Source organism: Epinephelus fuscoguttatus, linkage group LG3 (assembly GCF_011397635.1).
Source record: "Epinephelus fuscoguttatus linkage group LG3, E.fuscoguttatus.final_Chr_v1".
In the NCBI taxonomy this organism is placed as follows: Eukaryota; Metazoa; Chordata; class Actinopteri; order Perciformes; family Serranidae; genus Epinephelus; species Epinephelus fuscoguttatus.
The window spans coordinates 11,783,669-11,796,674 of NC_064754.1; the positions used below are offsets into that span (position 1 = coordinate 11,783,669).

Genomic DNA, 13,006 nt, shown 5'->3' on the forward strand with positions numbered 1-13,006 from the left:
CCTTTCTCGGCCTCTGATTGGCTTCTCCAGACATCCTTACCATTATCCTGACCAATCCTACTCCTTCCTCTCGTCAGCGGTGGACGGGTATTGACTGTGCCACCCTAGGAAAATGGCACCTAAGTTTACCGTCTCCTAGCAACAGAGTTGTCTCCCGGCATGCAACGGAGTGTAACAGGTTGCTGGTTTCTATGGTTACGCGCCGCAGTTAAGCACCCTGGCAGTTTTACAAATGAAGAACAAGACATCTAAGAGCCAAAGGACTGAACTTCCATTAAACCTTACTCCTGAACACACAACAAAGATCAGGGTGTATTTTAAAGGTGTTTATTTTGTAGCTGTAACTAAGTTTATTTTTTAGCCAACACATCAGATATCATTTTATCCTTATAAAAACAATCCACCAAAAACCTTTAGTGCAACATTAGTATATACAGTTAGAACATGATGCAGTTTAATCACTGTAGCACTGACAACACCACTGTTGTCTTATGTCTTTGGCCAGAATGTTGGTATGATGAAAATGAAAAGAGCAACTTGCTCTAAACACAGATTATTTGTCTTATAGCACAGCGACAGCCCCTGTTATAGTTTGCTTCTACACCAACATACTCAGGTGTAAAAAACAACAACAAACAGATACATAAAGTCAGTTTATTATCCATCTCATGCACTGCTATGTGGATATACAGCCTGTTGTCATTCAAAAGCCAGTGCTTTGTCATGGCTCCTGACCTGCTGTCTCTATGAGATGCACCTGGCTATCAGTTAACTCCAATGTAAACTCATCTACAACAATATTTGATGCTCAGACCAACTGGTGTAGTACTCTGAACAAAAAAGTCTGTGTAAAGCAGGTGGGAGGGGTGATGTATGGGTCAAACAAACACAGACATTCACCCAGGACACTGCTGTTTGTGTCCCATGTGAAACATAGGCTATGTACATCTTTATGTCACGTTAAGTTTTTATTTTACCCCAAAACATGTTTTTTCTGAACCTACCAAGTAGATTTGTTACCTAATCCTAACCGTGACTGTTTGACAATGTGCTACAAGTTTCACCCAGGAGACAACTGTGCATCACATAAACATGTCGAAGGGAGCATCTCATGCAGACACCAAAGGGTGCCTTCAGGGTATCACACGCCAAATGTATTAGAAAGCATTGGTATTTATTGACATCGGATGAGATTCAGCAAATATGACAAGTTGTTTTTATACAACTTACCAACAACAGCTTGAAATGCAAAAGTCTCTCAATATTTACAGCAGTGACGTGTGTCTTTAGTTCCACTCGAAGATAATAAAAAAAAAAGAAAAAAAAAAGGGATGTTTAATGTATTGTAAAGCGGTGGATAACACAGATGGAGTTGAGCAAAGTCATGTTATTGGAATAACATCAGCTGTGAAGGGGTGGAGGAGTTTCAGACACTCAACATTAAGATGAAGACAATTTAACATGTCAGTCTCATCTAAATAAGAACCCTGGTGACTGTTATGTAAAAGGCAAATTTACTATTAACACAGCAACAATCTGAATTTTATACTGTCAGATTAATGTAAAGGCTATTATCTGTAATAAATGCTGTCAATTATTATCTTTTTTGTGCTAAAATAGTTGTAAGGAGCAGGTTTAACTGCTGCGCTGCCTCATGAGGAGCCCAAGCGTCACTGCAAAGTCCACCGTGACAACATCCAGGGTATCACCAAGCCTGCCCTAGCTTAGTACTGGAGAAATGTCAAATATTGAACATCCTATCACTCATTTAGACAAAAGTAGATCGGAAAATAGGGCCCAGGTTGAAAAAACATTAGTTCCCCTTGAAAGTGTCATTAAGGTTCAGGTACATAGATGTTGTGACAGACATGGGTCCCTTCCAATATATTACAGTATCTTAGATATTTTTTGTTTATAGGCTACAGAATTATCTCATTTAGGAATGCAGGAAAATATAAGGATAGCTAGTATTTATATAACCAACATACAAACATCAAAGTAGTCCACACATGCCAAAACTATGGACAAAACATGACACTTGCAGTAATGTACATTCTGCCAGCCTGTCTATTATTATTCCTTGCTTTTTTTTTTTTTTACTGCTGTGCAATAGTTATACTTTAATCGGTCAATAATATGAAATCAGCCATTTAGTCTGTCTCTTTATCAGATTCTGCTTTGTTATTAAATTGCTTTGTGTTTTTATGACGTTGCTTATTATGTTGCTCTTTGTTTGTACATTTACTTATTTTAAGAACCTAAATATTGCTTTGTATTTTTTTCCACTGATGCTTCCAGTTTGCACCATCCCTCTGCTGCTGTAATATTGCAAAGTCCCCCTGCTGACCATGGTACGAATACAGGATTATCTTACCTTAAAAAGCAACATTTGTGAATAAAATATTATGCAACACTTATCACATTAATCATAAACTCTGCTTCCTTATCCTCCAGTTAGACCCCAAATTTTATATTGTCATAATTTAGAATCATAATATTTTGATAATTAAGTCATGAGGTGGTCTGGCATTGCCAAATTTTCAGCATTACTACTGGGCTGCTAATGTCCATAAAGTTACATACTGAATGTGCTCCTTTAGAGATAGAGTCAGACCAGACTGGTGCCACATGGAACAACAGGCATGTGGGTCAGTGGACCCTGCTTCATTGCTCTGTTCTCCTATACCACTTAGTAGAAAACACCACCCAAATAACCCCATCGTTAGTAGCTCCCTTCCTATATGGAGGCAGTTTAGAGTTCATTTTGGCTATAAGCACACAATCCCATCCATCCCTATAATACGCAATCCCCATTTTAAACCTGCTCTTGTGGATTCTGCATTCTACCTCTGGTTTCAGAAGGGGCTGAAAAGCATTACTGACCTCTTCCATGAAGGGGTATTTGCATCATTTGATTTCCTTGTTAGAGAGTATGGTCTGCCAAAATCACATTTTTTCAGGTATTTACAGATACGTGACTTTGCACAAAAGCATTTCTCATCTTTCCCATCAGCCCCACCAAGCAGCCCCATACATAACTGCATCTCCCTCGACCCCTTTTTGTCAAGGTGTATCTCCAAAATATACAGTACTCGTCCATACCCATTGAGTGCGCAGTTGTCCACGTACAGTTTCAAATGTGTTTGGGATACAGGTCATAGGAAACTGCAGATTAAATAGTCAACTGAACCCATTAAGAAGAGCAATGTATTCAGACAGAGTTTTTGTGAATTTGATAGTACGATTGCTTTATTGAAAGTACAGTAGTACCATTGTCAATAGTGGGATAGTTAGTGGGCTAAAACTGTACATTAGTAGTTGAGGTAGCACGTTGAAAGGCAGATAGTGAAAGTCATTGCCTTATAGAAGCTCAGTTTGAGTAAGTTTTCCAACTTTTGCCAAGAGGGAACTTTAGATATTGGTCCCTAGATTATGTTCACCCAGTTTCATGCAGATCGGTCAAACTTCCTAGGAAGAGATCGATTTTAAGTGTTTTTCAAAAAATTCAAAATGGCGGAAAATCTACATAACCGGAAGTTATGGGTGCTTGGGGCAAATTTGTTCCTCATGAAGAGAGGCGTCTCTGTGCAAAGTTTCATGTCTCTATGACATACAGGGCATGAGATATGTCCATTCAAAGTTTGCAATTTCAATCGGTTGCTATAGCGCCCCCATTTGGCCAATTGATGTAATACTGCTTTATTCGCATCCTCCCATGACCCTCTACCACTGTGCCAAATTTCACATGGATTGACCAAGTCAGTGAGGAGAAAAACGTGGAACAGACACCCACACACACACACCCACAGACAGAGTTTTCATCATTATATAGTAAGAAGTAAGATATAGTAAGATAGTAAGATAATTCAAAATATTTCCAGCCCCTCTCTCAGTCACGTTAAGAGTGCTTGGGAGGAGGAGTTACAGTTGACCATCTCAGATGAAACTTGGCAGGCAGCCATTGAAAGAGTGCACAAGTCCTTCATTTTGTGTGCGACATGGGCAACTCCAATTCAAAGGTCTTCACCATCTGCATCTGTGTAGAAGTATACTGGCCAAAATTTATCCTGATACAGATCCTACTTGTCAGAGATGCTTTGGCGCACTTTGTCCCATATGTTTTTCTCATGTAAATCAGTTGTCCCCTTCTGGTCCTCTGTATTTGACACACTATCTCAAATGTGTGGACAAGTACTAACCCTAACCCTATATCAGCCATCTTTGGTGCGGTCCCAGAAGAGGTACCCCTCCCAAACTGTCAGGCACAAGCCATGGCCTTTGCCTCACTTCCAACCCGCAGAATCATCCTCCTTAAGTGGAAAGATAAACTTCCTCCTTCTTATGGTCACTGGGTAAAGGATGTCATGGCATACCTTAAGCTAGAAGAACTCAGATGCCGCCTCAAAGGATCATCCAATAAGCCCCCCGTTGTTTTTTTGTGTGTGCATGTGAGGAGAAGAAACCCGTCCTCCTCTACAGAGGGTGGTTATTCTTCTGGGTCTGAGGAACAACTTTCAAGTTTGAAGACGACTGAGCAGGGATCAGATCCTCAGCCACCAGGGCTCAGTAAGGGGTGTCGCCCCATTTGGCAAGTCTGTTATGAAAGGAGTCCAGAGATAAGACCTCTGTCAAATATGCAATCAAATAGTAAAATAGTGAGTAAATATTCTAATGCAGTGCTTCCCAACCTTTTTGCTTGTGGAATCCCTATTCTATGATGAGTGAACTAGTGACCCCTGACTACCTGACATATTTAATGTATATTTCACATTATATTCAATGTATTACAATAACAAGACAGACCAACTGATAAACCATAACTGCAGGACGTTTGTGGATGAATTTTCGGCAGACTATTTCCTGCAGGCCTAAATATTACACCAGATATTTTTAATAATAGTAGCAATAACTTTATTTGTGGAGCATTTTTTGAGCTGTTAGCACAGAGTGCTCTTATTTTAGGAACCTTGAAAGCTTCTCTCTCAATGTATTTTTTTTTTCAATGTATTTTTTTTCTTCAAACAATCATAGGCTTTTAGTCCCATCTAAAGTAAGTCTTCACTTAATGCCTGCTGTCGGTTATTTAGGGCGGTTTTTCTTCCCGCTGAGAACAAACTGAACCAACTGACTCGCGCCACTTTTCAAAAATGTATTTTTCCTCAAAGAGACAACACCGCCTCAACCAATCACAGGAGGGGGATCCCACAGTCTTATTTGCATGAGTTGTGTCTAAGTACAGTCGCTCACACCCTACTGTATCATTTCGAGTCTATCGAAGAGGAAGAAATGCCCGAGCCAGCAAAGACTGCCCCTAAGAAGGGCTCCAAGAAGGGTGCGACCAAGGGTGCCAGCAAAGGAGGCAGCAAGAGGAGAAGGCCCAGGAGGGAGAGTTATGCCATCTACGTGTACAAGGTGCTGAAGCAGGTCCATCCCGACACCGGCATCTCGTCCAAGGCCATGGGCATCATGAACTCCTTCGTGAGCGACATCTTTGAGCGTATCGCAGGTGAGGCGTCTCGTCTGGCTCAGTACAACAAGCGTACCACCATCACCTCCAGGGAGATCCAGACTGCCGTGCGCCTCCTGCTCCCCGGGGAGTTGGCCAAGCACGCAGTGTCTGAAGGCACCAAGGCTGTGACCAAGTACACCAGCTCCAAGTAAACGGCTCAACTGTTGAATGGAAACCAACCCAACGGCTCTTTTAAGAGCCACCCACTTCCTCTGGAGAGCAGACAGTTCATGGTATGAACTTCCTTTATACAGGATGATTAATGCTTCACATAACTGTACATCTGTACTAATTTATTGCTAATGTATTACTTTTTATTTAGCTTCAATTATCTATAGTTGCATTTGAAAAAAAATTGCTTTGTTTTAGTATTATTGTCAGAATTTTTCAGTGGTGACATATAAGCAAATATTGGACCGTACTTTTTACTTTATCATTTGAAATTAGTCAGTAGAATCAGGTTAATACAATAAAAGATCAATTAATACGTAATGTATGTTAATAAAATATATTTATATATCACAATAAAACAATAAAAGACACAAGAATCGCCTTGTAAAAACATTGGATAATTAAATACCAGAAATACAACACAATTCTTTGTGTGAATTTAAAACGAAAAAAGAGAAGGCGCAATACTTAAATGCATTGTCTGGAGTAAGATACAGTGCAACTCACTGGTTTTGAATATCAAATAAACCCTTCAGATAATCCATAAAAATTTAAAAGACAAATTAAAAGAAATAATTGTAAAGCTGTTGCATATAAATAAGTTTTAAAAAGTGATCTGAAAGAGGATACTAGAGTAGCAAGCTGGAGTTCCTCAGGCAGGTCATCACTAGTTGAAACCACTTCCACTTTTACCAGCTGCAACATTCAAGTGTCAAACACATTAATGCATCACTAATTCTATCCATCCATTTTCTCACCGCTTATCCTCTTGAGGGTCGCAGGGTGGCTGGAGCCTATCCCAGCTGACACTGGGCGAGAGACGGGGTACACTCTGGACAGGTCGCCAGCCTATCGCAGGGCTGATATGTAGAGACAGACAACCATTCACACTAACGTTCACACCTACTGTCAATTTAGAGTCACCAATTAACCTGCATGTCTTTGGACTGTGGGAGGAAGCCGGAGTACCCGGAGAAAACACACGCTGACATGGGAAGAACATGCAAAGTCCACACAGAAGAGCTCCCACACCCAGGATCGAACCATGACATCCTTTACCCAGTGACCATAAGAAGGAAGAAGTTTATCTTTCCACTTAAGGAGGATGATTCTGCGGGCTGGAAGTGAGGCGAAGGCCATGGCTTGTGCCTGACAGTTTGGGAGGGGTACCTCTTCTGGGACCACACCAAAGATGACTGATATAGGGTTAGGGTTAGTACTTGTCCACACATTTGAGATAGTGTGTCAAATACAGAGGACCAGAAGGGGACAACTGATTTACATGAGAAAAACCTTTAGTGCAGCATTAGTGTATACAGTTAGAACATGATGCAGTTTAATCACTGTAGCACTGACAACACCACTGTTGTCTTATGTCTTTGGCCAGAATGTTGGTATGATGAAAATGAAAAGAGCAACTTGCTCTAAACACAGATTATTTGTCTTATAGCACAGCGACAGCCCCTGTTATAGTTTGCCTCTACACCAACATACTCAAGTGTAAAAAACAACAACAAACAAACAGATAAATAAAGTCAGTTTTTTTATTTGTCTCTTGCACTGCTGTGTGGATATACAGCCTGTTGTCATTCAAAAGCCAGTGCTTTGTCATGGCTCCTGACCTGCTGTCTCTATGAGATGCACCTGGCTATCAGTTAACTCCAGTGTAAACTCATCTACAGCAATATTTGATGCTCAGACCAACTGGTGTAGTACTCTGAACAAAAAAGTCTGTGTAAAGCAGGTGGGAGGGGTGATGTATGGGTCAAACAAACACAGACATTCACCCAGGACACTGCTGTTTGTGTCCCACGTGAAACATAGGCTATGTACATCTTTATGTCACGTTAAGTTTTTATTGTACCCCAAAACATGTTTTGTTCTGAATCTACCAAGCAGATTTGGTACTTGATAATAACTATGACTCTCACCCAGGAGACAGCTGTGCATCACATAGAAATGTTAAAGGATGAGTCTCATGCAGACACCAACGGGTGCCACTGGACTGGGGCATCACACGCCAAATATACTAGAACGTGTTGGTATTTAATGACCTTGGATGAGAACACGTTGGGATATAGTGACAGTTTCAGCAAATATGACAAAAATGTATATTTATAATAGTTACCAACAACAGCTTTAAATACAAAAAGTCTCTTAATATTTACAGCAGTGATACAGTGTGTGTTTTGAGTTCCACTCCAAGATAAAATAAGGGAGGTATAATGTACTGTGAAACAGTGGATAACACAGACAGATTTAAGAAAAGTTATCTTGTTGGAATAAAATTAGCTGTGAAGAGGGGCAGAGGGGTTTCAGACACTGAACATTAAGCTGATGACAATTTAACATTTTGGTTGACTCTCAGTAAGAACCCTGGTCACATGCAAATCGTTAATAACACAGTGACAATGTGAGTTTAATAGTCAGATTAATGTAAAGGATAATAACTGCAATTAATGCTGTCAATTATTATCTTTTTTGCGCTAAAATAGGTTTAGAAAACACTATGAAGGAGCAAGTTTAACCCTTTGAAACCTGAGCAAATTGGCTTGATTTCTTTCAAGGACATGGGAAGAAGGCAATGAGCAATGAAAGACAAAATGACCCCAAAATTTAGCAATAAATTAGTAAAAAGAGAAAACTAATAAAAAATTGTTTAAAAAACTGCTTTTTTCTTTTTTTCCATGGGTTTTTTTAAGTCGAATTTTCTAAATTATTTTATCTATTCTTTATTTTTATTTTATTTTATTTATTTATTATGCAATCTGTGGGACATTTCTTACCCTTTTTCCCCCATGTTTCTAAAAGGAAACACACCAGTTCACTCAGGGTTCAAAGGTTCAAATACTTGAGGAAGGCATCCGAAAGCAGCACAAGAGAAGTGATGTCACTCCAGGTTTCAAAGGATTTACTGCTGTTCTGCTTCATAAAGAGCTCAGCGGGTATAGGGAGACGGGTATGGCTGCAGACGAGAGCCATGAGACGGGAGGCTCCAGGCTGCAGCCATACAGTCTTGGGTATTGCAGACGTGCTGTCTGATTCATGCTGTAGGTCAGTAGATGGCGCTAATGCACCAAAGAGCTAATTATCAACCATGTAGCAATCCAAAGAAGAAGGAGCGAGAGCCTGTGTTTTCTATTACGTCCTCAGACAGGCTTTATATAGCCGGGGCTCAAGCTGGAGACTTCATTCGTTGTTGAAACTTTGAACTGAAGACATGAGTGGAAGAGGAAAAGGCGGGAAGGGACTCGGCAAAGGAGGCGCAAAGCGTCATCGCAAAGTCCTCCGCGACAACATCCAGGGAATCACCAAGCCCGCCATCCGCCGTCTGGCTCGCCGTGGTGGCGTGAAGCGTATTTCCGGCCTGATCTACGAGGAGACCCGCGGTGTGTTGAAGGTGTTTCTGGAGAACGTGATCCGTGATGCAGTCACCTACACCGAGCACGCTAAGCGGAAGACTGTAACCGCCATGGATGTGGTTTACGCCCTGAAGAGACAGGGACGCACCCTGTATGGCTTCGGCGGTTAAACGGTCACAAACATCCATTATCAAAATCCAAAGGTCCTTTTAAGGGCCGCCCACATACTCACTGTAAAGAGCTGCTTTCTCCCATAGACTAAATTTTTCTTCATATAATGTAGGGAGATTAACATTAAGTGTTTTTGCATTATCCTTTCTTGCACAGAACTATGTAAAGATATAAAATAGGTATGAACAATGTTATCATTATTACAAGTGTATTGAAGATGTCCATAAAGACACGGGCACCTTCCAACATATTACTGTATCTTTACAGTTTTAGTTTGTAGATTATCCCATTAAGAAAGGCAGGAAAATATAAGGGTAGTATTTATATAACCATCATACAAACCTCAAAGTAGACCGCACATTCCAAAACTATGGACAGTCATCACTTAGGTGCAGTATCTGTCTCTAAACATCATTCAAATCCAAATGAAACCTTAGTGTAATTAGTCATTACATGTGTAAATGACCCTCTTAAGCCTTGGAAGTTTGAACGCTATATTCTTGGTGAAAGCAATACATGCAGAATGACATAATGAAGACTAGAAGGGTGAAATAAGTTAAATAGAAGAAAGTGTGGTGTTGCATATAGTCACATAAAGCCATATTTTTTTGTGTGTGTGCATGTGAGGAGAAGGAACCCGTCCTCCTCTGCAGAGGGTGGTTAATCTTTCGGGTCTGAGGAACAACTTTTCAGCTAAAAGACAACTGAGCAGGGATCAGATCCTCAGCAGCCAGGGCTCAGTCAGGGGTGTCGCCCCACTTTGCAAGTCTGTTATGAAAGGAGTCCAGAGATAAGCTTTTTTTAAATTAAAATAAATTGAATTAAATTGAATTGAATTGAATTAAAATTAATTAAATGAAAGGAGTCCAGAGATAAACAATACAGGCCTTTATTTAATAGGTAAAATAGTGAGTAAATATTGACTGATGACCCCTGACTACCTGATATATTTAATGTGTATTTCACATTATATTCAATGTATTACAATAACAAGGCAGACCAACTGATAAACTACAATTGTCCCAAACAGTGAACACAATAACTACAGGACGTTTGTGGATGAATTTTCAGCAGACTATTTCCTGCAGGCCTAAATATTGCACCAGATATTTTAATAATAGTAGTAACAGACAGACTAGCAGGCCTGAGGAGGCTGTTTGGACGGTACGGTGTGAGAAGCTAAGTCATATACTCCGGTGCCAGATCATTGAGAGCCCTGTAGGTGATTAAAATAACTTTAAAATGGACTCTGAAAGAGACGAGAAGCCAAGAGGTGTGATGTATGGGGATGGTTTTGCTTTAATCAAAATCTAGCTGCTGAATTTTGAATTATTAGGAGCTGGTGTGTTGCACGAGTGTTTAGGCAGGTGAGCAAGGCATTACAGTAATCAAGATGGGAGGATAAAAGAGCATGTATGACTTTATCTGTGTGTGTGTTTGGAGTGAGAGGGCTGACCTTGTTCTGAGATCTATATGTTCAGGGCCAAGTCAGAACTTTTCTCTCTTCTCTCTCTCTCAATGTATTTTTTCTAAAACAATCGGTATTTTTTTTTAAAGAAAATTCAGTGCTTTTTCTCCTTGATATTTGACCATTGTTTTATCTATACTTGTTTTAACTGTGTGCTGTTGTCGGTTATTTAGGGCGGGTTTTCTTCCTGCTGAGCACAAACTGAAGCAACTGTCTCGCGCCTTTTCAAAAAGGTGTTTTCCCACGCAGAGACAACTCCGCCTCCAGTGAGCATCTTAACCAATCAAAAAAGGGGGATCGCACAGTCTTATTTGCATGAGTTGTGGTTAAATACAGTCGCTCACACTCTACTGTATCATTTCGAGATTATCAAAAGGAAGACATGCCTGAGCCAGCGAAATCCGCCCCTAAGAAGGGCTCCAAGAAGGGTGCGACCAAGGCCCCCGGCAAACCTGGCAGCAAGAGGCGAAGGCCCAGGAGGGAGAGTTATGCCATCTACGTGTACAAGGTGCTGAAGCAGGTCCATCCCGACACTGGCATCTCGTCCAAGGCCATGGGCATCATGAACTCCTTCGTGAGCGACATCTTTGAGCGTATCGCAGGTGAGGCGTCTCGTCTGGCTCAGTACAACAAGCGTACCACCATCACCTCCAGGGAGATCCAGACCGCCGTGCGCCTCCTGCTCCCCGGGGAGTTGGCCAAGCACGCAGTGTCTGAAGGCACCAAGGCTGTGACCAAGTACACCAGCTCCAAGTAAACGGCTCAACTGTTGAACGGAAACCAACCCAACGGCTCTTTTTAGAGCCACCCACTTCCTCTGGAGAGCAGACAGTTCAGTGTGATCTTCAAGATTAATTTATGCCTTATGTAACTGCACGTCTGTGAGCTACCCTACATCTGTTACAGGCTAACATATTGCTAATGTATTGCTTTTTATGTAACTTTTATTCTCTATAGTTGCATTTGAAAAAAAAAGTTCTGTTTAGTATTTCTCATAATTAAGTGTCAAAAGTTTTCAGTGGTGAAATATAAGCAAGTGTGTATACTGAAGTACTGTGTATTTAAATAATTTTTATTACATCCCAGAGGCAAATACTGGACTGTACTTTTCACTTTATTATTTGACATTAGTCAGTAGAATCAGGTTAATACAATAAACTATCAATCAATACAAAATGTATGTTAATAAAATACATTTGTATATCACAATAAAACAATAATCAATCACCTTATAAAAACATTGGAAAATCAAAAACTAGAAGTACAACACAGAAAAATTCCAAAACCAATTTAAAACAAAAAAAACAAAACAAAACAACACATATATAATAGAGATGGGATTTATGGCTCTTTGAGGGGAGCCGGATCTTGGTGAGCCGTTCCTTTCAAAGAGCCGTTCAGAAAACTGGCTCATTTGACTGATTTTTATATTTATTAAGTTTTAAGAAGCCAGCCTGGTGGTAACTCATTTTATCTTGGAAATAATCACTGGGAGGTATGATGGGGTGAGATTTGGAACAAAATAATACAAAATTAGATATCCCACCAATATCTGAGTTTGAATTATTCTGAAATATTGATTATAACCTCATTTGACGTGTGGACTAGATTTTAAAGTCTGATCTGGATTCATTATAAATATTCCACAAGGTTGCGCCATATCACTCTGCTTTGACAGTGACATCACTACTTTGGATTTACCCTTTATACAAATTGTTTGTATGTGTGTAAAGCTACCATGACTTGTTATTCATGCAACACCGTGACCTTAACACTTATAAATAAACACTAAAAAACAAAGCAAGCTACAATGAATTTTGCTCAGGGGAGGAGCAAAGGAGGAGCACACAGTGATATTAAAAAAAAAAAAAAAAAAAAAAACGGTTCCCAGCTGCGACTCGGTTCCCATTGTTCATGTTAACGAGCCGTTCAATAGAATCGGTTCGTTCGTGAACGTCACACACACACACTAATATATACGTCTTTAGAAGTGATTTAAAAGAGGATACTGAAGCAAGCTGGAGTTCCTCAGGCAGGTCATCACCAGTTGAAACCAGGTCCACCCTTACCAGCTGCATCATTAAAGTGTCAAACACATAAATGCTTCACTAACTATAATCCAATAATAAAATATAATATTATGAGGCTCTGCAGTGTGAGTACTTTTACTTTTACTAGGAAAGATTTCAAATGCATTTGTGACCAAGTATTTTTACACTGCAGTATTGCTCTGATTACGTAAGTGAAATATCTGAATACCCTCAGACCACAGCAGCATACAGTTTAATATTCATAATAATAATAATAATAATAATAATTACAATA

The 13,006-nt window shown here is 40.1% G+C and overlaps 3 protein-coding genes across 3 annotated transcripts; all 3 read left to right on the forward strand.

The window, feature by feature from the left end:
- The first annotated feature begins 5,279 nt into the window (after positions 1-5,279).
- On the forward strand, positions 5,280-5,721 carry LOC125885568 (histone H2B 1/2-like). Its single transcript, XM_049571215.1, has one exon. The coding sequence runs from the start codon at positions 5,287-5,289 to the stop codon at positions 5,659-5,661; it is 375 nt and encodes a 124-aa protein (XP_049427172.1). The 5' UTR covers positions 5,280-5,286; the 3' UTR covers positions 5,662-5,721.
- A 3,158-nt stretch (positions 5,722-8,879) lies between these two features.
- Positions 8,880-9,351, forward strand: LOC125885785 (histone H4). The gene has a single exon (XM_049571561.1). It carries the CDS (start codon positions 8,901-8,903, stop codon positions 9,210-9,212), a length of 312 nt encoding a protein of 103 aa, XP_049427518.1. The 5' UTR covers positions 8,880-8,900; the 3' UTR covers positions 9,213-9,351.
- A 1,695-nt stretch (positions 9,352-11,046) lies between these two features.
- LOC125886422 (histone H2B-like) lies at positions 11,047-12,519 on the forward strand. The gene has a single exon (XM_049572625.1). The coding sequence runs from the start codon at positions 11,064-11,066 to the stop codon at positions 11,436-11,438; it is 375 nt and encodes a 124-aa protein (XP_049428582.1). The 5' UTR covers positions 11,047-11,063; the 3' UTR covers positions 11,439-12,519.
- Positions 12,520-13,006: the final 487 nt, after the last annotated feature.

Excerpts from the sequence above, each read along its gene's own strand:
- LOC125885568 (XM_049571215.1), top strand. The coding sequence starts at position 5,287 with ATGCCCGAGCCAGCAAAGACTGCCCCTAAGAAGGGCTCCAAGAAGGGT.
- LOC125885785 (XM_049571561.1), top strand. The coding sequence starts at position 8,901 with ATGAGTGGAAGAGGAAAAGGCGGGAAGGGACTCGGCAAAGGAGGCGCA.
- LOC125886422 (XM_049572625.1), top strand. The coding sequence starts at position 11,064 with ATGCCTGAGCCAGCGAAATCCGCCCCTAAGAAGGGCTCCAAGAAGGGT.